This window comes from Brachypodium distachyon, chromosome 4 (assembly GCF_000005505.3).
Source record: "Brachypodium distachyon strain Bd21 chromosome 4, Brachypodium_distachyon_v3.0, whole genome shotgun sequence".
Lineage (NCBI taxonomy): Eukaryota > Viridiplantae > Streptophyta > Magnoliopsida > Poales > Poaceae > Brachypodium > Brachypodium distachyon.
The window spans coordinates 34,945,165-34,969,561 of NC_016134.3; the positions used below are offsets into that span (position 1 = coordinate 34,945,165).

General features: G+C 44.1%; 3 protein-coding genes across 3 annotated transcripts; 2 read left to right on the forward strand and 1 right to left on the reverse strand.

Annotated features, from left to right (window-relative positions):
• Positions 1 to 272: 272 nt before the first annotated feature.
• On the reverse strand, positions 273 to 7,302 carry LOC100824025 (AUGMIN subunit 5). Its single transcript, XM_003578026.4, has 10 exons — positions 6,564 to 7,302; positions 5,112 to 5,660; positions 4,671 to 4,812; positions 3,927 to 4,103; positions 3,064 to 3,273; positions 2,521 to 2,706; positions 2,266 to 2,425; positions 1,842 to 2,046; positions 1,220 to 1,352; positions 273 to 768 (listed from the first exon to the last, which is right to left on the reverse strand). Exons 1-10 carry the CDS (start codon positions 7,010 to 7,012, stop codon positions 616 to 618), a joined length of 2,364 nt encoding a protein of 787 aa, XP_003578074.1. The 5' UTR covers positions 7,013 to 7,302; the 3' UTR covers positions 273 to 615.
• Positions 7,303 to 13,518: 6,216 nt separating this feature from the next.
• Positions 13,519 to 14,934, forward strand: LOC100839739 (protein ELF4-LIKE 4). The gene is made up of 2 exons (XM_010239840.3): positions 13,519 to 13,806; positions 13,917 to 14,934. The coding sequence occupies exon 2, from the start codon at positions 13,965 to 13,967 to the stop codon at positions 14,424 to 14,426; it is 462 nt and encodes a 153-aa protein (XP_010238142.1). The 5' UTR covers positions 13,519 to 13,806; positions 13,917 to 13,964; the 3' UTR covers positions 14,427 to 14,934.
• A 3,523-nt stretch (positions 14,935 to 18,457) lies between these two features.
• On the forward strand, positions 18,458 to 23,867 carry LOC100824338. The gene is made up of 7 exons (XM_003578027.4): positions 18,458 to 18,914; positions 20,115 to 20,255; positions 20,345 to 20,710; positions 21,266 to 21,508; positions 22,394 to 22,486; positions 22,871 to 23,071; positions 23,334 to 23,867. Exons 1-7 carry the CDS (start codon positions 18,561 to 18,563, stop codon positions 23,544 to 23,546), a joined length of 1,611 nt encoding a protein of 536 aa, XP_003578075.1. The 5' UTR covers positions 18,458 to 18,560; the 3' UTR covers positions 23,547 to 23,867.
• The last annotated feature ends 530 nt before the right edge of the window (positions 23,868 to 24,397 follow it).

Consider the following 24,397-nt stretch of genomic DNA (forward strand, 5'->3'; position numbering starts at 1 on the left):
TTCTGCTGCTACTCCTACGCGTTGTTGCCAGAATTTCACTTCTGCGTGCACGTCTGATTTCATCCGGATGGCTTGCACCCTTCCGCTAGGCACTGGGCGGGTGTCAAGGCTGCAACCACCGCATCCTTGTCCCAGGTTTGGTTCAACCAGAGGGAGTACTATGAATTTCACATGCTTGATCGATCAGCTTAGCAAAGGTTACAGTCGAATTAAAAAATTCTTCTTCGCAGTCCAACATCTTTGTTTAATCTTCATGGGCCCACTACCCACTGTTAAAACGGACGTAAAAGCAACTTCCTTTCGTAAATCAAATTATCTACACACAACTTTCTTGTTTACACTTTCCGAAGCTGCCCACACAAGAGCACAAATGAGATGCGACTACAAAACTATTGTCACCTGCAGGTGAAATAAGCAGTGCAGCATGTAACAAATTGGCATTAACACAAGATATAACATACAAAGCACACATACAGACTAATTACAAGCCAAGCCAAGGAAGAAGCGCAAAGCAATTACAATATGGCACAAAGCTATCCGGCAGACCCTCCCAAAACCCAACCAATCATAATAAAGGCCCCCAAAGAATAAAAGGCTGCGGTAGCAGCTGCTGACCTAGTCGTCACCCGCCGAAGACATGGCAAGCGTTCGCCTGGAGATCTCCATGTGGAGTTGCTTCACGAGGTTGATCCAGGCACCAACGCTTTGCCCGTCAATAGTAACCCAGTCCACTATTGTTGCTGCAGGTTGCTCGTACCATTCGTCAACCTGAACGTTAGAAAGGCATGAGTAAGAAAAGAAGAAAAAGGTTGATGGTCAAGAGCAAAACATTCCACAAATGCAACCGTGCTGCTGGAGATATTGGTATTGAACAAAGAAATCAGACTACTGATGTTCTATCTCCTGGGGAACTATTTTAGGTCACGAGTCAAATGCTCATGTTGGTGGTAACTGGCAAGTTCCAAAACCAGTACTCAACAACACAACAGAAAGTTTGGCAATGAGAATGAGAATTGAGAAGGTTCCATCAAGAAAAAGCAGCATAGTGGCAAAAGTACTCCCTAACACAGGCAGTTGAGGTGCACTTGTCTCATTTCATCACAATGAGACTGCACTGTTATGTCGCCTTGAAGTTCAGCTCTTAATCAAATGGTGGTGCAGTAACAACTTAGCAAAATCCGAAGGTTGTGGATGCAAATCCAAGTCAGTATTTACTTACCAAGCCCCTAACACGTCTGCAATCCTCGAAACACCGTTGGGCCTCCTGGACTGCATTTTTCAGTTCTGGCAACCACCGTTCTGCCACAACCTTTTCTTGCTCACCAGCTAATTTAAGACAATAGTTGGCCACTCTACATAAAGAAAAGGGCACATCAGCAGGCATTCTTGAGACATGCAACAAGCTGAAATGTACATTATTTGGATTGCATGTAATTAAATGTTTTAGACCAATGGAAGTACAGAACTATTTCTGGTCAGAAAAGGATCCAAAATTATAGGATTGGCATCAGCTGCAAGAGGGTTGTATTGCCTGAGTATCGTCATAATTTACTCTACTATAAATCATCATCTATACATCTAATATTACTCCGTAGCAACAAACTGGCACCTTACTAGTTATGCTAAGTAAGCTCTTCAATTCAAGGTTTGTGTATGTATTTTGTTTCATCGCTCAATTACCAAATGCTACAGTTGCTATCTTATGTACCATGTTTGTGTAAAATGTGGTCGAGTACAACACACCTATAAACTGTATCCTGACAAGATTGGGTTATACAAAGTATTCCCTCTGTTTTAGTATGATTTCAGAAATTATATACCGCTCAAGGAAAAAGACACACCTTTCATATTCTTGTTGGGCACGATGTGCACGGTTTAGCAAAACACGGTCGTTCTCAGCAAGATTTCTTCGTGTGTGCACCAAATTAATAGCTTTTGACAGATCCTCTAATATGCTAGCTTCAGAACCACACGGTTTTAGGCAAAACTCCAAGGAATTCAAAACTGATGCCAAGCCAGAATCTGTGCCTTCTGTGCCTGGTGAAACTGTTAAGAAGAAACCAGAAACACATAAGTATACTCTCTACAACCTAAGAGAAGAATGCCAAAACAGTCCCTCATTAACTTGCAATGACTTTGTTCAGTAATCAGGACAGTAACATTAGTTGTATACGCCAGCAGAGTATACTTGACCATAAGACCTTCAGTGATAAACAATCATCATAAGCAAAAAGAAAAATGAATAGAACTCCAAAAACACTGTACCGGAATTATACTGAAGAGCGGTAGAGATGCGGCATATAGATGGTATGGCAGATGGATCTCTAGCACCAGCTCTTGCAGTTAACAGAGTAGCATGTTTTTCTGCAGCTGAAAGGGCTTCTGATCCTGTAGCTCCATTAGAACCTAAAGCCTCCAGAAGGGCCTATGAAAGAAAAACATCAGCAAATGCAATGAAAGGATCAACAAGGCGAATCAAAACATACTCGTTTTACAGGAAATGCTCAATAAGTTACCAACCTGAGGAGTCGCTGGTAACCTGCATAAGCTATTCTCCAAACTTTGACCAAACGCGGCTAGTTCTCGTTCGATTAGATCTCTCGAGTTAGTCGACATATCTACCACAGCACTGCATGCAGGGATGATTGTCCTTGATGCATATCCTCTAGCAGATAATGGTTGTTGCTCCCAGAATGCTGATGCTTCCTATATATAGCACAACGCTGTCAACATTCAAGGAGTAAACATATTTATCACATTTAATTGCGAATACATATATAGAGTAAGACCCAGCACCAAGAGTCCTATAGTCCCCACCGCAGGTAAACTAATCTGTAAGCTCCTACTATCACCAAAAGCTACCAGCCACCAAGGCCCATAAATCAGATAGACAATTTCTTAGTTCAAGTGAGTAAAATATACTTGAGCTCATTACACTGCTGATTTTGATGCTAACCTGATAACCATGCTGGCAAAATCAAACACTGGGAATTGCCTTTCAATCTAGTTTACATGAAACAAAATGTAGAGTTGATAGAGAAAACCAAAAGGTTGCAGACTAACCATGTTAGCCCGTAGAAGAGCACTGTATATGCATTCAAGTTCTGATCGACGAGCATCAAATTCTTCGATTTTCTTCCACTTCTTCTTTAAAGAATCTTCTGCTTCTTTCCATTCGGCGCATAACTTATACAAACGTTGTACCTCAGATGTTAATGTACTCAAGCTTGCCTTTAATCCTGCAACTTCTCTTTCTTTGGCCCAAACATCCAGCTAAAATGATGTAGCCAACACTATCAGGAAAGATTATGGTTTATATAATATATTTTCGGTTTTCTGTAATGCTTTAGTTGGAAAAGAATAATGCACAAATAATTAGGTTACAAGAAACAAGCACACACATCTATCAAATCATATAAGTGCTAACACTTTGCAGAAAGAATACAAACCGGCATGTCTTAAACAGTATAAGAATGTGCCAATAAATTATAAGCACCTACATGAAAATTCATGGGCTCGAGCTATAAGCGCATCCTACTGTTAAAAACAGTGACTCGTAGAATGTGCCAATAAATTATAAGCACCTACATGAAAATTCATGGGCTCGAGCTATAAGCACATCCTACTGTTAAAAACAGTGACTCGTAGAATGTGCAAATAAATTATAAGCACCCACATGAAAATTCATGGGCTCGAGCTATAAGCACATCCTACTGTTAAAAACAGTGACTCGTGACAGTGGTGCATAGTAATATGTTTATCTGAACTTCGCAATAATATGAAACTGGAATCCCACAGTACTTATCTCAGACATGGCTACATGTCCATTTAGTTTATAAAAATGTTTTGCTATGTCACTGTAAGCATAGAAATTTAAAATGCTATAACAGCTTCCATCATATCATGATGAAACTTTGAACACGTACCTCTAAGTGCCTGTTGTTGGTCACGTTCTGTGAGGTGTTCCCTATGGGCAGCTTCTTAGTTCCTGCCGTATCAACAGTTCCATGGAGGCGCTGCAAGAGCTTCTGACTTAGAGCTTTAGCTTCTGCAGCTTTATTTAAAGCATCTTCTGTGGCTAAGAACTGCTGAACATGTTCTTTCTGCAAGGCCAAATGTGGTACAGAAGTTAACTTTAGTGTCATGTGCCTTGTTTGGGATGAGGTTCCAGGCATCAGGACAACAAAATTTCAAGTGAGCCAGCGAGGTAAGAAGAGTTAGACACGGCACCAAGAAACCTTTTTAGTAACAGAACAAGATAACAAGAAGTGGAACTGTGAAATTCTCTAGAGAATATAACAAAGCCACCCTAAAATGACAAAGCCCTAAATGTAACTTATCAACAACTTCATTAAAAACAGATGAAGTAATGGAATACAGCAAATGCAGAAGATGTCAATATGAGTTCAGGAAAAGAAGTGTGGGAATGCAATAGAAGTACATATCCAACAGAAATAATACCAGATTGCTCTTTGCTGCAAATGTAGTACTCCCTCCGTCCAACAAAGGATGTCTCAACTTTGACTAAATTTGAATGCATCTATACACTAAGTCAAGTCTAGATACATCCAAATTTTGACAAACTTGAGACATCCTTTGTTGGACGGAGGGAGTACATAAACAATATTGTTTGTGTTAATAGGACCGCCAAACTACCTCGTAAGGAGTACCTGTCTTTCTAGTAGCTGGTCATATGTTCCTCGAGTCGACAGCTCTGACCCAATCTTTCCATTGCCATATACCTGATATGGTAAGGGTGAGCTTGCATCAGTTGAAGCAGCATCGATGACCTGCTCATTTTCATATTTATACCTAGGAACAAGAATTTGTATATCTGGTTAACATCTACTGCAGAGAAATATAAGCAACTGACTTAGTAAGATAATATATTTAGCAAAGCATGTTCAGAGTCATGAAAGAATATGTTTTGAGTGAAGCACCATAGGGGAGGCCCCTACTGTGTTGTTTTATATAATAAAAGACAGTAATAGTTACATGCCCACGAAAGAATATTGCTCACAGAATCATCACTATGTGGCAGGAACATCTAACTCTTACATGCTTGTTCTTGAAATGTAGAAGGACAAATGAAAACAAAACCAGGACAGTACCTCAAGAGCTCTGCATCAGCACGTATATCAATCTTATCCGTTTCTTTACGTACAAGTGTTTTCATGCGTGATGTATATGTAATGATTGATTGCACTAACAAGGAAGGATTTTTCAGGGAATCCAGTGCCACAGCTTTAACATCCGGTGGTATTTCACCATCCAAATCAGTGCCCAGTTTTGCCACATCTAACTGGCAACTTGAATTAATGCCGTTCCCTTCAAATGCTGGAAATGAACTCCGAATCATTTCAACCATGTCTGCCGCAAGAGTTTCACAAGCTTTCCGTATACTCCTTTCACGCGAGGTCTCTACAAGGACAAGATCCTCTGACAACCTGTTACTTTTGACAGTCGAGTAAAGGTCATCTCTCTCGCTCTGCAATTGCATATCCTCAACAGCATCTGCAGTTCCAGCCACACCTATACTTGACCTTCGCACATCTCTTGCTTGGTTAACAAACTGATGCAGACGACGCTGGTACTCGGCAAATATTTTGCATGCTTCGTCACATTGCTGATCATATGCTTCGAGCATAACTTGTTTGTGCCTAACATTGAAAAAAGATATGGAGTCTTCATCATTTTATTGTTGGTCAGTAAGACTAAAATTGTACAACATCAAATTAATGGAGCAAGAAGCAATTCCACATGAGAAAAAATATTAGCTCTAATCATATGTTTATGTAGAGTGGTGGACACACTGCAACAATTAGATTAGCACAACAAAATGAAAATATGAAATTCTACACATTTTTCAAGTTTTTACAAGAACTAAAGATTAATGCCAAAGTTATGCAATATATGTTATATAAAATAAATCTCTGATGTATCCTTCTACAATGACTATGTGAATGCAATGAGTGAGTACCTCTCCCTGTTAGTGCATAATTGCCGCAAGGTGCTAAATGGAGATTGTGACATTCTGCTATGTGCAAGTTTTTTGGGTGGCATCAATTTGAAAATCCCTTTGAATGCATCAAACCTTGTTCTCATTTAACTAATGAAACAGAATTTAGAGTGGTCAAAACTGAGCCAATACTTGTTTCCATGAACTGCACCATTTTACAAATGAAACAGCACTTAGAGTGGCCATAACTGCACCAATAATTGCAATGGTTCTACTATTTGTCAGTCTTTTAGGTGGCATCAATCTGAAAATCCCTTTGAATACATCAAACCTTGTCCCCATTAAGCTCCAGTCAGGAGTGGCAATTCTATCGGTAGATTTTTCAATTTTCATGCATTTCCATTTAGCTTCAGAAAAGTTGTGACAGTTGGTAAATACCAAGTCCTAGATTCTCATGCATTTCTCTGTAGATTTAGCAAGCTGAAAAACTGAAGACCATAATGTAGCATAAATTCAATCCCCATTTCTCCGATAGAATCGTCTAATCCATACATGGACAGTAGGTGCTCGCTAGCAGCACCTAATTCTGTCGGAAATTGGGTACCTGGCATTGGAGCGCTCACCCAAGACGCGCTTGCGTTCGGCCTCCTCGCGGGCGACCTCCGCGATGCGGGCGCGCAGCTCCTTGCGCTGCCTTCGCACGACCCCGCGCAGCCGCTCAGCCTCCTCGGCGGCGAGGTCGCGTTCCCTGGCCTCGGCCTGCCTGGCAGCCGCGTCGCCCCCGCCGGCGCCGGCGCTCCCCTCCCGCGCCCGCCTGGCCGCGACGCCGTGGACGAGGATGTTCCGGCGCGCCGTGGCGACCGTGCGCTCGGAGCGGACGCGGCGGAGCAGGAAGGACCAGACGGGGAGCATGTTGCCCCGGCAGATCTTGCGCAGCTGCTCCGGGGCTGGCGGCGCGGAGGGGTAGCCCATCTCGTCCTGCAGCCACTCGATGATGGCGTCGGGCGACACGGCGCCGGGGCCGCTGCTCCCGGAGACGGAGGAGGCGGGCATCGCCGGCCGGTTGGTGGTGGAAACCCTAGGCGCTCGATTTGGATTGGCGGTGCGGTGGGTAGTGGAGGGAGAGAGTGGGAGTGGTTTTTGAAACTTTCTCCTGGAGTTCTTTTTTTCTTTCTTTTCCGTTTGGATCTCGTGGGACGGAGCGGGTCACGGCGCCGGCGCAGGACGGCTGCTCTGCTTGGTCGTCGTCGCAGACACTCAACAGAACGGCCGTCTGAACTCCCGGGTTCCAACGTGGAGCCGTGGAGGAGAAAGGGCCCGAGGTTGGTCCCGTGTTTCCATGAGTATGCGGTGCGATCAAATTGCCATGGATGGAGAAGATAAAAATAGGTACGTGAAGAAATTTTGCGACGAAATGGAGAGGAACGATAAGATACAAACAAAATGAACGATAAGTGTGTGTGCTCTTGTCTCGGTTCGAGACAACTAAAAGTTTCAAAAAAAACATAATTATATAGATATAACGTATGCTGTACCATAACATACAAACCTGCCAAATTTCATAAAAGAAACTATGACAGTGGATGGCCTAAGCAAGAAAAAAATAATCAAAGTTTCATTTTCACTGCAAACTTTGTTCATTTTATTTGACTCCCAAACAGTTTGTATTGTAATATGAATGCATGGCTCAAAGACGACCACTGTTTATCGTAGCCTTGCCTGTGAATGGATTGTCATTGCATATGTTTGAGCCCCACTACATCGGAAAAAAAAACACTCTAAACAAAACAGCTCAAACAGTTTTTTAACATACTATCATCAATAAGCAGAACAGCATCACATATATTTTCGCGCAAACAATTGCCACCAATAAATCCAAGACATTTTTACAAAACTGGTTGTGGTTGCACTAGTTGAATTAGTTGTCACTGCCCAAAATCCCAAATGGGTTGCATACAATCCATATTTTGTTCTAACCTTGATATGTTGTCATTCTTTATATCCATTGTGTCCGCACTTCATTCATCTCGGCCACTCTCACTATCACCCAACTCGCCCTATAAAACCGGAACACCAAGCGCCGACTCACTCTCACTATCCTTCATTCTAGGTGTCGCGGTGCCAAATCGAGAGCGGTGAGGTTATAACATTCACCACGAACAATATCGCCGATTGGCCATGTAGATCAATCGAGCAGCTAGGTTGGCTCTTATGTCCCTGCTCTCCTCCTCTTGATTTTTTGGCTTGCTTTGGGGATTTGGGAAACACATAAGCGGGGTTACACTACTACAGAACTAGTTATCTTTGACACGTGGGAAACCCTCTATGCTGACGCATTCCGGACGTGTCAGCAATCAAGTCTCAGCGATGACATTGGAAATTTTGACACGTCTAGACGCGTCAGAGAAACCGAAAACCTTCTGACGCACCTTATGTTGCACTCGTCAGAGAGGAGTTTCTCGGGTACAGACGTTAGCGCCTGTCGTTCCCTCCTCTGACACGTCTGCACCCACCACGCGTCAGATATGCTTTTTAGGCTGACTTTTTTTTATGTGACACACGTCGGTACTAATGCTCTTAGGATTAAGAAAATAGACCGCTGATGTTTGTTTAGTCTGCGATAATTCTAATTTGCGATTTATATCGCACATAAAGAAATTACAGTAATGGAAATTCATATTGAACGACGGTTCGAACACTTTTCATTGCTTTGCATACAAGATCGGCTAATACATTCCATAGCGGTACTGCATATACAAGATCGATAGAATACACATGATGCATAATATTTAATTCCAAATCCATACATGCATATCGAACACACTATTCATTGCTTTGCATACAAGATCAAATAAATTTCATTGCATTGCATACAATATCGAATACATTTCATTGCATTGCATGCAAGATCGTGCACACATAGAAATGTCGATCGTCAGCGCCGCGGAGTAGCTGAGGTGATGGAGAAGAGGAGATCATCTGAAAAAAAGAAGGTGGAAAAGGAAGAACAACAAGTAGATCCGTGGAAGAAGAGAAACAAGCTATGGAAGACGAAAGGAGAAAGAAGAGATTCGCGTGGAAGAAGAAGAAAGGAAAGCTGTGGAAGAACAAAGGAAGGCAGAGGAAAAGAAAAGATCAAGGAGGAAATGAAAGGAATGGTGGAAAAGGTAGTTGAGGAAATGAAGAAGAAATGTCATCGTCTTTTTACTTGGAATACCTCTGTAATATTACGAAAAAAAGACGAGCAGATGGGAATTCTTACGAAAAAGACGACGAGCTGATGTTGTTGGTGCTCGATCAGATCTCGGCATGGTCGTTGAGCTTCCGGACCGAGTGGTCGACGACGACGACGAGGAAGAAGCCGATGAGGCAACATTCATGTTGCGACTGCGTCGGCGTCGACGAGGCAACAACCGGACGCGTCGGAGAGGTGGTCAGCCGCTACTGCATTTACGAGCGCTCCTCTCCATAGGTGATGAAGTGTGCGTGTGCGTGCGTGCGTGTGCGTGTGTGTTGCTAGCTACCCAGTGTGCTTTTCGATCGGTGTCTTTATAGGCGAGGTGGAAACCCTATGATATAGCTGACATTTCGGTACAAGGAACGTTAGAGAGATAGAAACATCGTTGACACTTCCAAAGCGAGGAAACATCATAGGTGCATCACCTCTGACGCTTCACGCGGGAGCAAACGTTAGAGTTATAGAAACTCTTCGCATTCCATTAACTGATCAACGACTTTTACGCACGTTTACTATGTGACATTCTGTTGGACGAACGTGTCACTATTGCAGGCTCTTGGTTTCCCGCTCGAATTAACACGGAGCACTTACACCTTTGACGCTGTTTGTGGTTCCAAACGTTAGAGGTGTGTCGATAGACTCTTGGTTTCGCGCACAATGTACGCTCGCGTTCTCACGAACTGATGCTTCCTCTTCCCACTACTATCTCCGTACGTGGCTATATATTCCCGCAAATAAACATTACTCTGATCACATCATCTCTCATATAGCTAGCTCTCTCCTCTTCATTCCCCCACTCTCTCTAGCTCCTCTCGATCGTTTCGTTTTCCATGGCCAAGGACAAGGGCAAGGACCGCGTCGCTCCGACCGAGAGCTCGGCGAGTCGCCCTGGGCGCGTCCCGTCCTCAACTCCGCCATCCCCCACCAGCCCTGGGCGTGTGCCGCCGTCCTCCTCGCCTCCGCCGCCGGCCGACGCTGCAATGAGCTCGGCCGGACTCCTTCGCTCGCCGCCACCAAAGCGGCCCCGGCACGAGGACGACATCCCGTCCTCCTCCCGTCATGGGCGCGTGCGGCCGTCTTCCTCGCCTAGCCGGCACCTCTGCAGCGATGATGATGAGAACGACGCCGAGCTCCAGCACGTCCTCCGAGTGTCAGAGCTCCTTGCACTTGCGAGCAACGTGCTCGAGCAGCCGACCGACGGCAGATGGCCGCCGTGAGGCGGGCTTCCCAGATGGAAGCTTACGCCATCAAGTGCGGCCTGGAGGCGGCGGAGACGCGGTACGAATGAGAGTATCAGACCGCGCTCCTCAACTCGGAGCGTACGTGCACTGTCGAGCAGCGGGGAAGGGCGGTCGTGAGGGAGTACTGGGCCGCCGTAGACGCCATGCACGCGGACTCCGATGACTCCGACTCCACCACCGCCGTTGAGAACACCGGCGACGACGACGACGATAATGCAGCCACACACCGGCATTGTTTTATTGTATCTAATTAATAGCTAGCTATACATAACCAGTTCTACTATTAGTTTCTCTTTTATTGTATGGACGACGTTTTGTAATCGATATATATTTATATAGAGTAGTTATAATCTGCAAACAGTTGCATAATAGTTATTCTGCAACGGGCTCCCCTATAGGCCGCGCGCACCATTAGGAGGTCGTGCGGCGGCCGATCGTGACGCACCGCCGGCGAGCGAGGGGCGGCAGCGGGGGTCCCTCGGCGGCCGACAACGGCGAGGAGCAGCGCGGCGGCGGTGCGATTCGTCGTTGATTTCAAAGTGCACTGCCTTGCGAAGCGCCGGTGCGCCAGCGGCGCTTCGGCGGAATGCACTGCTGATGACTCGCCGGTGCACGGTGCACCGACGGTAGGGCACCGGTGCACGGGCGGCGCTCCGCCGACTGCACTACTTACCCCGGCGGCGGTGCACCGGCAGCGGTGCGCGGTGCACTGCCAGCGCGGGTACAAATGCACCGTCGGCGGGCAGGGCACTGCCGGTGTGGATGCAAATGCATCGCCGACATGGTGCGAAATGCACCGCCGCGCGCGCGGGGGGAAATGCACTGCCTGGAGGGAGGACATGGATTTGGTTAGTTTGAGGCGGGATTGCTTGGGCGGGAACTTAGGTTGCAGAATGGCTATTCTATATTTCTTATAAATTTGTCAATACATTATAGAGTGTTTTGCATATATATACTCGTCCAGTGCATTTGACCTCTGACGAATGCAAGTCACACAATAAAATGTATTCAGTGCAGCAGCATAAGGATCCTGGCGGTTTGCTTTCAACAAGTGTTAGTCTCCCAAAGCAAACCACTGACACTTCTAAGATAGCAAGCGTCAGAGCTGTTTAGCATTCTCCTCTCCTGGCGCATCTTAAATAAACAAGCGCCAATAGTTTGAACGGTTCTTGCGAGGGAGTGTCAGATTTGTTTGTTGCCGCGCCCTCCCAGTTGCTACCTTTGACACTCTTTACAAGACGTGTCTAAATTGTGCATCTGCCCTGACGCTTTTTATTACTGCGTCAGGGGTGAGCTTAGTAGTGTTAACAATACTTGATGTGGCCAAATTCATATGGATGTGGGAGAGGGTTAGACAACAAGAACTGGTCAAGATCATCGTGATCCTCCGCTATCCGTCACATGGGCGGTCGTCTTGCACTAGGACCACCATCAAAAGGGATAAAGCCATTTTCAAACAATTTCTAATTGAAATCAAATAGTTCTACCACTTGAACCATGTGAGATACTAATTTTCCTAGTCATCTCCAAAACCTTATGAAATGAGGATTTTTAATCGGCGGCCTTACTTTGTCCGCAACCGGTTCAACAAACCATTGACGGGTCTTATTTTTATGTGTATGGACATAACCACTTTTATGTTCTTGAGTACATGGATAACTCATTTTCCGTTTGGTAGTTCCTAGAGCACGAAAGGTTAAAATTAATCACATAAATATCTAATTCACTCGTAGTGGCATGTCATAATCAAGTACTCACTCCGTCCAACAAAAGATGTTTTGAGTTTGTCAAAATTTGGATGTATCTAGACATGACTTAGTGTATAGATGCATCCAAATTTAGTCAAAGTTGAGACATCCTTTGTTGGACGGAGAGAGTAACAAACATTGGAAAATTGAAAAAAAAATTTAGAAAATCACTGAAAGACATTGTGTAAGCTCGCTTAAATGTCGACGTTAAGTCCATTGTTTATAGGCATGTTGATATGGTTTAGCAAATCCTTTTTGTGCATAATATAAGGAACACCGCACCACTACAAGAAGTAAATATTAACGCCAAAAGTCAACAATGCAGGATGGATATATACAATGAGCTGTAGACAACTGGCAATAAAAATAATAGCGGCACCTAGAAACCGTGTGGGATGTATCTCTATAAATAGCGATGGGAATGTGGTCACTCGTTCAAAGAAGTTATTTCGGCTTCAAGAGTTTCCTCACAATACTCGTCTTCTCTCTACCTCTTTCTTTCATGGCGCACCCTTCTCTCTCTCTCATGCGTGTGTGGCTCCTCCTTTGAAGCATCATCGCCCGTCTCTTTTGTTGCCCCACCACAAATACGCCTTCTCTCGTTGGTGTGGTTGAAACATCGAGGACGCCTTCCGGTTTTCCCCATAACTAGATCTAGAGTCAATGGTAATCAAAGATGCCTTTCATGTCCTCTCCTCGTCGAGATTTGGTCCGATCGGCAACAGAAGATGCTTTCCTCGTTCTTTTCACGGTAAGATCCAACCTAGCCAACAATTAAGAATCTCTTACATACCATCTCATGTCTAGATCCAGTCCCTTTTCATTCTTGTTGTCCATGTGATTAGATCTGGTCTCTCGTGCTTCGGCCCTCTAGCGGCCAGATCTAGTTGGTTGTTCTTCCTCGGTGGCGGCGACGTCAACAACAACAACAGGTGCAGTAAATCTTTCGTCGTTTTTGTTGTCCTTATGGTTAGATCTGGTCTCTCGTCCTTTTGCCCTCTCGTGGCAAATCTGGTCGGTTGTCTTTCCTCTGTGGCGGCGTCTTCATCGACGACAACTATGGCACAAGGTTTACAGCTTGTTTTTTAATTTTATTTCCTGATATTGGTTGGAAAACTTCAGGTGACCCTTTTTTCCCCCTTGGAGAACCATGACAATCCAGCCTTCCTCGCACCATCCCCGTTGTTGTTCCTTTCTAGAGCACGCTTGTTTTGGATGCAGGTAAAGAATTGTACCGGCGGAAGGAGATGTCCGCAAGCAAATGGAATTCCCGAGCCGGAGCTTTGCTCGGCTGGGCACATCACAGGAAAGGAAAATATCCGGAAACCCAAACCAATTGCCAAGATAAGCCGGGCCACTGGAAGGAAAAGCGAAAGCAATCTCGGCGCTTTTGCCCCTAAAATCCAGCGCTTTTCAGGCGGAAACGCCCCGAAAATCCCACGTCAGAGCGATCTCCACATGTCGTAGCACATCTATCTCTCTCGGCCCGCACCCCGATACATCTTTCCCCAAATCTTTCTGTCCACCTCTCTCTCAAACCAAGATATATACCCGTCTCTCTGCGTGGAAATCCGCCCGTACGCACTATCCAGTTCCAAGTAGATCTTCGACGGGTCGGAGGTACATTTCCCTTTCTCCCTGCTCCCAAATCTTTTCCTTTCTGAAACAAAGCAGAGAGAATCAATCCTTTCCGAATCTTTCCTTGAATTCCTTGGACGCCGTGTGAGCAGGACGACCTCGGAAATCCGACGGGCGCAGAATCGTAGATCGGGAAGGGGATGGAGGACGACAGCGGCATCAGCAACGGCGGGGAGGAGCTCGTGAACCGGGGAGGAGCGGGGGAGAAGAACAACGGCGCGGCGGCAGCGACCGGCGGGAAGGCGGTGCAGGCGCTCCAGCGGAGGTTCACCGAGGTGCAGGAGATCCTGGAGCGCAACCGGGTGCTGATCCAGGAGATCGGCCAGAACCACGCCACCCGCGAGCCCGGCGGCCTCTCCCGCAACGTCGCCCTCATCCGCGAGCTCAACAACAACATCGCCCGCGTCGTCAACCTCTACTCCGACCTCTCCTACTCCTTCTCCAGCTCCCTCGCCGTCCCCAAGAACAACCCTGCCTCCTTCGCCGCCAACACCCCCAACGCCGACGTCTCCCCCGCCGCCGACGTCGCGAACACCTCCTTCGCCGGCAACTACGCCGCCGCCGCTAAGGGAGCGTACAAGAGGCCGCGCTCTACCCAGTAGAAGAGACAGACCAGCACCCGCCGCCCATTGTTTTTTTTAATCCTCCTCCTCTTTTCTGCTCGGCAGATTTTAGATTTGTGCGCTGGCCATGGTCAGGGCTCAGCGGCAGGCATATTCGAGACTTTGCTTTTCGCTTTCTTGATTTGCTATTTTAGCGTCGATGGACATGGGGCACCTTGTTGTCAGAAATCAAACAAAGATGCAGGCAGGCGTGCATGACTGTGTGTCTCTGTGTGTGGGTGTCCTTCAGGCCAGATCGGATGGAATGACTGGTTTTGTCTGTGGGAGTGGCAGGAGAGAGAAGTGAGCAGCGTCCTGCTCCTGCTCATCATCAGGGATCAAGTACAAGGATGGATCTGGTGATGAATTGATGATCAGACTGGATCTCTTTTGCAGCCTTTTTCCCTCTGTTTTGCAGACTGTATTAATATCAAGCTTTTGAATGCTTCAACCAATGTGGAATGTTGAGGAAACAATTCAAATATACGGAGTAGTTTTATTTTCTTTATATAGAAACATGAAGATTTCCTGCTCCCCAAGCGGTTCAATTTGAGAGCTTCCCGCGCCCCGAGCGGTTCGATTTGGGAGCTTCCTCCGCTCCAAAAAGTCTAGTGTTCATAGAAACGTGGAAAATTCCCGCTCTCCAGACGGTTCAATTTCCGTAGAGAGTCCCCACGTTCTAAACGGTTCAATTTCCATAGGGAGTTTCCGCGCTCCAAATGGTTCAATTTTCATGGAATTCCGGTGCTCCGCTCAGCTCAATTTTCAAAGAAACGCAAAAGCTTCTTGCATTTCAAAGCTTCCGATTCCATAGGATGGGAGATTTTCCGTGTTTCAGTTGATCCATTTTTTTTTAAACACAGAAGTTTCCTTGGACAAGCAGTTCGATTTCCATAAGAAAAGAAAATCTCCCGTGCAAACCCTTTTCTAGAAAACATGCAATTTTTACATTATGAACACTCTTGCTAGGAAAAGGCAAAACGAGGCACAAAAGATCAAGCGGGCCAGGAAAAAGAAACGGTGCAGAGCTCCTAGTTTGCGGCCGTTTTCCTTCAACGAACTGGTCAACTCTCTCTATCAACGAACGGCAGGGGGCTTGGAGCGGGGCAGCGGAACCGAGAGATGACAGCAGGGCCCACTGCGAACCGAAAACGGCAGCCGCAATGGCGTCACTGACCGGAAAAGAAAAACTGACCCGGGACCTCGTAATCACGTTTGACCAAGTCTGTAGCTGAACGCGGTGCCGTGCCAGCGGTGCGGGTGGTGGTCCAGGCAGCCCCGGCCGGTGTGACGTGATAATAAGGCGAGCGTTGCGTTGCGTGCTGCTCCGCGGCCATGACTGCGGCGTGGAAGCTAGCGCGAACCCGAGTGCCTTGTACTCCTGCCGTTTTGTGGAGCGGAGTGGAGTGCCGAACTACAGGGCATTGGCTCACGCGGTTTGTGGAGTAGAGATTTTGAGACTTTGAGCCAGGCTCCAGCCTCTTCTCGGTCGAACTGTTCCTCCCTTGGCTGCGTCCTAGCTTGGGATGGATCCGTGTTCTACTTAGACACAAGGCAGAAAAAAAAAAGAGGGCCATTATAGTATCTCGAGAAAAGGAAATAGGGGATTCTTTTGGAGAGGTGTGAGCAAATTTTTTTTCGAGGGAGTGAGCAATTTTCTTTGAAATATAGTGCAAACGGAAAGAAAACTCAAAGGTGCATCCAAAAGCATGTGCTCCCGTGTGGTTTTCTTTTACTCCATCGCTTTCTCTTTATAAAAAATAAAAAATATTTATAGAAAAATATACGGATAACCACAATATCAAATAATATACTATATATAAACATATATCATGACGATTTAATAAAATTAATTTATAGTTGTGGATGTCGGTCTTCAATATACCAACTCAAATAAATACTCTATGAATATATATATATATATATCATGACAAATTAAATGAAACTAATTTATAGTTGTAAATGTTGATATATTTTTCTATAATCTTGATCAAATCTTAAAAGTTTGTCTTACGACAAAGCTAGAACATTTGATAAAAAGAAACGAAGTCAGGATAAAATCTCAATGTTAAAGAGTCTAAAAAGACAACATTTCCATGTTGGAGTCTTTTTCATGTAAAAAGGGTAAGTTCTCTGTGTCCCTCAGAAGAAACACGAATTTACTCCATCCGATTCATAAAAAGTGTTGCCCATTTTGTACTAAGTTAGTACAAATTTTGTACTAAGTGGGCGACACTTTTTATGTATCGGAGGGAATTGTATTGAGTACTATATTTTTTTCAAGCATAATACTTTTTTTCAGAACACAAGAATTACTCCTTTTTACAAGAAACTTTGCATGCATTTAAACTTAAAGTTTCGATCATGTATATGGTACAAAAAATTCAATTCCTTTGACACCAGATAATAATTTTGTTGGCTTTACTATTCATTCCGCAATACCATGCTCTCAGATGGTCCTTAGGGAATAAATTTCTATCAGATTCAATCCTGCAAATTAGACAACCAAAAGAGATTTTTTTTTTGGAGATTTCAATCCATCAAACTTCCTTGGAATATCCTTTGTATTTGGGTCCTGGTATAACCGGTTGAAATGAAGTTATAATTACATCATGACAAAAGTAAGGCGAGAGACATAGAGACGTGTTTGTGTACTGTGGTGTTTTTTCTTACCTTGATGTGGCGAGAGTGGTGATTAATAGTAATCTTTCTAGCCAACACCATTATCTTTACTCCCATTGTGATCTTAATTAGTGGCAGCCATACGTCACCCTGAAACCCTCAATCCCATATTAAGTGATGAAATATTACATGTATTTAGATGTCTTTTGGGTATAGATACATTCATATTTAGGCAAATTTGAGTCACTTAATATGGGTCGGAGGGAGTAGTATGACTTAATTGATTCGAGATCACCATAAATGATACCCCATCATACAACATTATCTGAACATGCGATGCATTTTTTTAGTCTATATCAACACATAGATAATTGTACTTCAACAGCATTACATCAGTGTAAAGAAGCACGAGTTAGGTGTGTGATACTTTTTATCTGAGAAGACCGGAATATTTGCTTGCAATTTTATGATTAGTATCCAATGATTGTGCACATATGTGATCCCTCCTCTAGTTACTCATGCGGTATCACAACCTTCTAATTTTACTTACTACCTCTTAGTTGCTATCCAAATTTTCTACACATGAGGGTTGCTTGTTTATTTTTTTAATAAAAACGTGGCATTGCTCTCACGATCGTGTTTTTTAATTTGAAAAGATCTAGGATGATGTACACAAGCTTATTTTTCTCCGGTACATTTCTAAATTCTTGTTGCACTAAAACCACGGCAAAAATTTAGAAACAGAGGAAGCACAAAGTACTAACATTTTAAAAGCACAGACACTTGTGGATATTTGCAGTCTTTTTCGCATCGAAGTGTCTGAAGTAAGGAAATATGAAAAATTAATACGGAGTAGTTTTTCTAGATCAAAAGGGCCCTGCTTCTGTTCCATTCATCATGGACAAATGAAAAAATATTCAGGTCTGTGACTGTTAAAGCCTGAACATTCCCCAAAAGTCATCCTAGTTTCACAGAAAGAGCAACCAGCTAAAGCTATATATTTATAACCAAGCTGAAGTTTGCAACCAAACGTATGGCTGAACTCTAAATTTCAACACCGAAGTGAAAACTGCGGAACTGGAGTCTGGAGTACAGATTTGGGATTTTGACGAAGCCACAGGACTACCGAACACCAACAGGTTCCTGCCTGGAACACCCGATCCGAGTCGTCCTTTTCGCCCAGAAACTCCAGCGGAAAACATTAACGAAAAGCAAGACGACGTGGGCCTTGCGGATATCTGAAACTGAAGCCTTGCGGATATCGTCCCCGAGTGGTACCCGAACTCGAGCTCAACTATATCCCCTGACCCTCAAAATCCTCCGAAATCCAAAAGCCACGCAAAGCCGGCTTGAAAATTCTGGCCGCGACCGCGACCAAACGGTCCGCTACACGGCATCTCCCCCCACCGCGTAAGCCTCCTCGACGAGGTCAGCAAAAAAAAAAAAAGGAAAAAAACTTCCTGAATCGTTGGGAAGGGGGGAACCAACCGCGCGCACGTCTCACCGGCGGCGATGGCGCAGCGGAGGCGCTCCGACGCCCTCCCATGCCTATGGCTCCTCCTCCTCCTCCTCTCCCTCGTGCTGACCACGGGGCTGCCGCGGGGCGGGGCGGTAGGGCTGATGAAGCTGCCCTTCAGCCCCGGGGACGTCCTGCCGATCCTGCCGCGGCAGGTGGCGTGGCCCGTGATGAACACGCTCCACAGTGCCGTCGACCTCCTGCCCTCCTTTGTCGCCGCCGTGGCCCCCGGCGATCTCTCCCCCGCCGCCTGGAACGGCTCCTGCTTCGCCGTGAACGAGGCCGCGCTCGAGCTCACCCCTGGCGATCGCAACGGGACCGACATCGGCGGCGCCGTGCTCCGCCTCAAGGTACGCCTTTCAGACCTGAAGTCAGGTTGCCTCCGCTTTTTCCGGATTATGTGAAATTAGGTGCGACTACTTGTAGCGTTGCTATTTTGTTCCGTATAGTAGTAGCTAGCTTTGGAAACGACTCAATTGCGTTAATACGTTGGTGTTTCCTAGTTGTCATCAGGACCTGGGAGTGTGCTGGTCTGAAGATTTTTTTTGTAAGGAACTAGGCAGTAGAATCTATTGCGTTATAGCCATGTTTGGGATAGTTCTCTTTGTGGTGACTGTTAAGAGACCTTTCAGGCAATGTATTGCTTGATTTGGTCACGACAAGTCCACAACTAGCATTTGGTGTTGTAAAATGCAAACCTTAGCTGTTCCACTTTATTTTGATAATTTGATTTTCCTCATTAGGACTAGATCTTTAGCTATCAATGAACTTTGCACTTTGCAGAGTAGTTTTTGTTGAAACTTACTTGGGCAACTACTGTTAAATCAGCCAACTAGAAATGGTAACATCATCGCAGATATTAGGAGCCGTGAACAAAATAGTTTCATCACATCATAGCAAATCCTTTTTTCTTTTTTATCTCTGCTAGTCTATAATTCTAACCTTTCTTGTAGGATTTCATTTCATATTTCTAACTCAAATGCATTCACAGAATTTGGTTCCTTATGGTAATGCTACAATTTCTTTTCTTTTTGTAGAAATTTATGGATTTTCCTTTCCACTGTATAGAAATTTGCCACTTGGTTTCATCCAACTGCCTCACGCTCACTGACTCGCCGTGGTAATATACAACTATACTAGTATTGTGCATGAGGTTTTGAATAGTATCATGTACGAAACTTCGGGCATGTTTGGCACTCTTGTTGCCAATTTCCTTGACACAACCACAAGTGTGGCAGAAGTTCGCTAAATAACGAGTTTATGACATGTGGCGTAAGGGGCTAAGAAAGTATGACATGCCACAACTATGGCTGCAACCAAACACCTGCCAAACTTGTCTGCCTAAGGTTTGGTAAAGTGTGGCTACAAACAAAACATGCCCAATATTTAGCTCAGCCTATCCTGCAGTGGACATTTTGTAAGCAGAGTCTTTGGGTTGACTTGATCTGTGCTAGATAAGATTTTAACCCTGAACATTGGCCGTTCAAGGTTATCTGACTGTTGGAATATCCATAAGTGTTGTGTTAACAAATGAGTTTCCTGTTATGCAGACTGCTTCAGCTCAGAGTTGGACATGCATGGATCTTTATGTGTTTGCAACACCATATAGGATAACATGGGATTACTATTTTGCGGCTCGGGAACACACTTTGGAGATTTCATCATGGGAAGAAGCAGCAGAACTGGAATATGTGTGTTCTCTTTCTGAAAGCTCTTTTAATTGATTCTGTATCTCATGAAATTAATCTCAACAGTATAAACTTTCCATGTTTGTGATCAGGTGAAGCAGCATGGTATCTCAGTTTTTCTCATGCCGTCTGGGATGCTTGGAACTTTGTTATCTTTGATTGATGTCCTACCTTTGTTTTCAAACACTGGCTGGGGTCAATATTCCAACCTGGCCTTTTTAGAGAAGCATATGGGAGCTACATTTGAGAAACGCTCTCAACCATGGGTTGCTAATATTAGAAAGGAGGATATACAATCTGGTGACTTTTTGGCTCTGTCAAAGATTCGAGGACGGTGGGGTGGGTTTGAGACATTAGAGAAATGGGTAACTGGTGCATTTGCTGGGCACACTGCTGTTTGCTTGAAAGATGAGAAGGGTGATCTCTGGGTTGCAGAATCAGGCTTTGAAAATGAAAAGGTAATTGATGGCTTGATATAGTATGAATGAATCTCGGTTCTTCATTTAATTTTCTTCAGATGGTGTATGCAAGCAATAGATAACATGTTGTGGCTGTTGTCATTTTCTTTCTTTTCTTTGCCCTAATCATGTTCAGTAACTGCATGATTAATACTGCTTTTAGTCCTTCACGCCTTCTCTATAAACTCAAAAGAGTAAAAAGCAATGCAAGTTCTGTACATCTTCAGTCGTTCTCATCAGCAAACTCCTTTTAGTTTAAATATTGTGTTGGTCCCACTTAATATTTGAAATTATGCTTTAGTAGTAAACCTTTACTCACTAGGTTGTCCTTGAAGTGGATATACTATGTTGTTATTCCAAGGATAGTTGTATGTCAATTTGGGCTTTCAGCCGCCTGATCAGTCTTGGCTATCTGACATAAGGCTTACTCCTGTAGTCTTGAAGTGCATTAAAACTAGCAGAACTTTTATTTTCCAAAACTAGTAGCCTTGCATACTAGTGTTTCATAAATAACTGCAGTTCTGATTTGTCTTGACTACGGAATTGCAACAACAGGGAGAAGAGGTTATTGCTATAGTTCCCTGGGATGAATGGTGGGAAATGGCACTCAAGGATGGATCAAATCCTCAGATAGCACTTTTGCCATTACATCCTGATATACGTTCTACATTCAATGAGAGTGCCGCATGGGAATTTGCCCGGAGCATGGTCGGAAAGCCATATGGCTATCATAACATGATCTTTAGCTGGATTGATACTATAGGAGACAATTATCCACCTCCTCTTGATGCTAATCTGGTAATTCTCTCCGACCAATGCAAAGCTTTGATTTCATTATTTATTTTGACCTCAACCATGTTTCTTATTTACTCCCTCTGATCCTAAATTCTTGACTCAAATTTGCCCAAATATGGATGTATCTATTCTTAAAAAGCGTCTAGTCCCAGTAAAAAAACCCCGTCTAGATATATGTAATATTTCGACAACAAATTAGGATCGGAGGGAGTAGCTTTTAGCATTAGCAGTGTCTGTACACATTTCTTGGTGATATTTATGGGTGCCTATGTAAATATCACGGTGCATATCACATGGATTTTGTGCTAATGCCAACCAAACTATTGCTTATGAATAGACTTACTTGATACACCCATTTTGAACTCTTCTCTTAATCCAAATAAAAATAGCATGCATTTTCATGATTGAATGTATGTTCTTAGTTATAATTGGAGAAGGTAGATATATTATCTTAGTTAAAATGTTAGGAAGCATACTAAGAAGCCTGCAGTATCAAGGTTAGGGATGTCAAACGGCGTCGTATCTTGCCTGCCAGGCCCGCATCTCATATTCCGCCAGCTGTTCACAATCCTAAACATTGCTCTCGTCAGCTCGCTTTCACAGTCCTAAACATAAACGGCGGTAAGTGGCCAGTAGGTGGCCGCCGTTTGCAACCTAATCAGGGTAGAAGAAAGCACATCATCTTGTGAAGTCGTGTAGAAGTGGTACTGGCAATGTTCTGAATGATGTATAACGGCTTCGAGCATTTGAACTAAAGATAGATTGAAGTACTGAATGTTGGTCGGCTCACAGAAGACCTGTTAGCTGTTTTTAGTTTAGCTCATGTATTGCACTGTATTGTCACTGATAGTGTCTGAAATGCTCAACTTTATCATTTACCCCTTTCAGGTAATGGCTGTTATGTCAATGTGGACTAGATTACAACCACTTTATGCTGCCAACATGTGGAATGAAGCCCTTAACAAACGACTTGGGACTGAGGTTTGTAAACTACTATGTATTTTGTGGCTCTAGTATATATTGTGTACGGTCCAGTAAGTCTGTAGTGATTCAATCTGACAGAAGGTTCAAAAATATTGTGACTTCTGTTGAACTTCTTCCTTGGCACCTGAGATCAGTTCTGGCTGTATGCATGATTGTAGCCTTCTAATGTACCTAACCTTTAAATGCAATAGTGGTGTGGCCTTATGTTGGTTCTCTTTGACAGAGGTTAACATTGATTAGTTGAGCTTGAAATAAACTGACTGTTTGCTTAAATAAGCTGTTATATTTCTTTAGTCAAAGATGAGTGAATAGTACTTGTGCTTCTATCTGCTAGACAGTTCTGCTCAATTAGGAAACTCATGGTATCTATTATTTATGTAGGGTTTGGACCTTCATGGTATCATTGTTGAGACTGAAAGGCGTGGCATGTCTTTTGATCAGCTGCTCACCATCCCTGAGCAAGATGAATGGGTATACAGTGATGGTAAATCAACCACTTGTGTTTCCTTCATTCTTGCAATGTACAAGGAGGCCGGAGTGTTTGCTCCTTTCACAGAGTCAATTCAGGTCACCGAGTTCACTGTAAGTGTTCCCAGTCCATTCATCAGTCATAGTTGCAATTGAAAAGGTGCTTTCTTCAGTTTTTGCTCTCTTCACTTTTCATTGTAGACAAGCTATTTTTCTTCAGTAAATTTTCTGCATTTTCTTCAAGCCCTTTTATCCTTTTCACAAAAACTATACTTATGTTCAATCTGGAAATTCTAAGCCAGTCTCAGATGTAGAAAAATGCATGAACTGTTCTTCTTCTGGCTGATTGATCCTGTGTTAATTATTTCTGCCTCAGATACGGGACGCGTATATGCTCAAGATTTTTCAAAACGACCAGGCCAGGCTTCCTAGCTGGTGCCAAACCGAGGCAGACAAGCCTACCTTCTGCCAGATCCTCGGGGAGTACAAGATGGAGCTCCCAGAGTACAACACGATAGAACCATATGCGAAAATGAACGAGAACTGTCCATCCTTGCCACCAACTTACAAGAGACCATCACGCTGCTGACACGAGAAGACTTACGTACCTAGGCCGCCCGCTGCCGTTTCCATAAGTAAATTGTTGTCTAAGTTATGTAAATAAACAACGCTGTATATAGGTGTTTGATAGTAGATGGCTGATTTCTCAGGCTAGCAAGGGCAGTGCCAGTTTCTTGCCTGTTTGCAGAGCAGTTCTGAACCTAGGCTCTCATTGTAAACCCTGGCTATAGGATTTGCTCAAATAGATGGAACTTTCGAACTACGTATTTGAAAACCTGTTGATGATGCTATTGGCTTCATCAAGTGTATGTCCTGGAAATAAAAACCTTTATGTTATGTTACTTACTTAGTATGTTGCACAGCGTGCATTATTTGTTACTCCGACCGAAAAATATACTGTGCATTCAGGAATTCATGTTTGAACCGCGTAATACCTGTCCAAAATGGGGACTTGGGGAGCGAGTCTGCTTCATTATCACTTGTTAGTTGTTGCATGGTTTTAATACCGTGGTTCTGAAACATTTTCTTTCTAAACACATTATTTCGAATGATAACATGAATACTAGTTTAACCAATCAAATACTATGCCCGAAACTTTGCATGACAGAATAATGATCCAAGAGCTGGCAATTCAACCGTGTTTTAGTTGGCAATTTAGGGTGTGTTCCAAATCTTCTTGGGAGTGCCTATAGAACAGACGACTCCCTTATTTCTCAGTCAACCTATCTCCACCGTCCAAAACAACCAAGCCTCCCCCGTCCGATCCAAACCCCCCGAAAGCTCCGTCCTGTGCTTTCCGTTTTTTCTTTTTTGAGAGAAAGCTCTGTTGGGTCTGTGTCCTTTTCTTGTGTCGTGTGTGGGCTTTTTTTGCTGGTGGGT

Excerpts from the sequence above, each read along its gene's own strand:
- LOC100824025 (XM_003578026.4), bottom strand. The coding sequence starts at position 7,012 with ATGCCCGCCTCCTCCGTCTCCGGGAGCAGCGGCCCCGGCGCCGTGTCG. Across the intron at positions 5,661-6,563 it reads GGTGAGCGCTCCAATGCCAG|GCACAAACAAGTTATGCTCG; the intron begins GTACCCAATTTC and ends TTTCAATGTTAG. Across the intron at positions 4,813-5,111 it reads GCTGATGCAGAGCTCTTGAG|GTATAAATATGAAAATGAGC; the intron begins GTACTGTCCTGG and ends TCTTGTTCCTAG.
- LOC100839739 (XM_010239840.3), top strand. The coding sequence starts at position 13,965 with ATGGAGGACGACAGCGGCATCAGCAACGGCGGGGAGGAGCTCGTGAAC.
- LOC100824338 (XM_003578027.4), top strand. The coding sequence starts at position 18,561 with ATGGCGCAGCGGAGGCGCTCCGACGCCCTCCCATGCCTATGGCTCCTC. Across the intron at positions 20,256-20,344 it reads AAGCAGCAGAACTGGAATAT|GTGAAGCAGCATGGTATCTC; the intron begins GTGTGTTCTCTT and ends GTTTGTGATCAG. Across the intron at positions 22,487-22,870 it reads ACAAACGACTTGGGACTGAG|GGTTTGGACCTTCATGGTAT; the intron begins GTTTGTAAACTA and ends TTATTTATGTAG.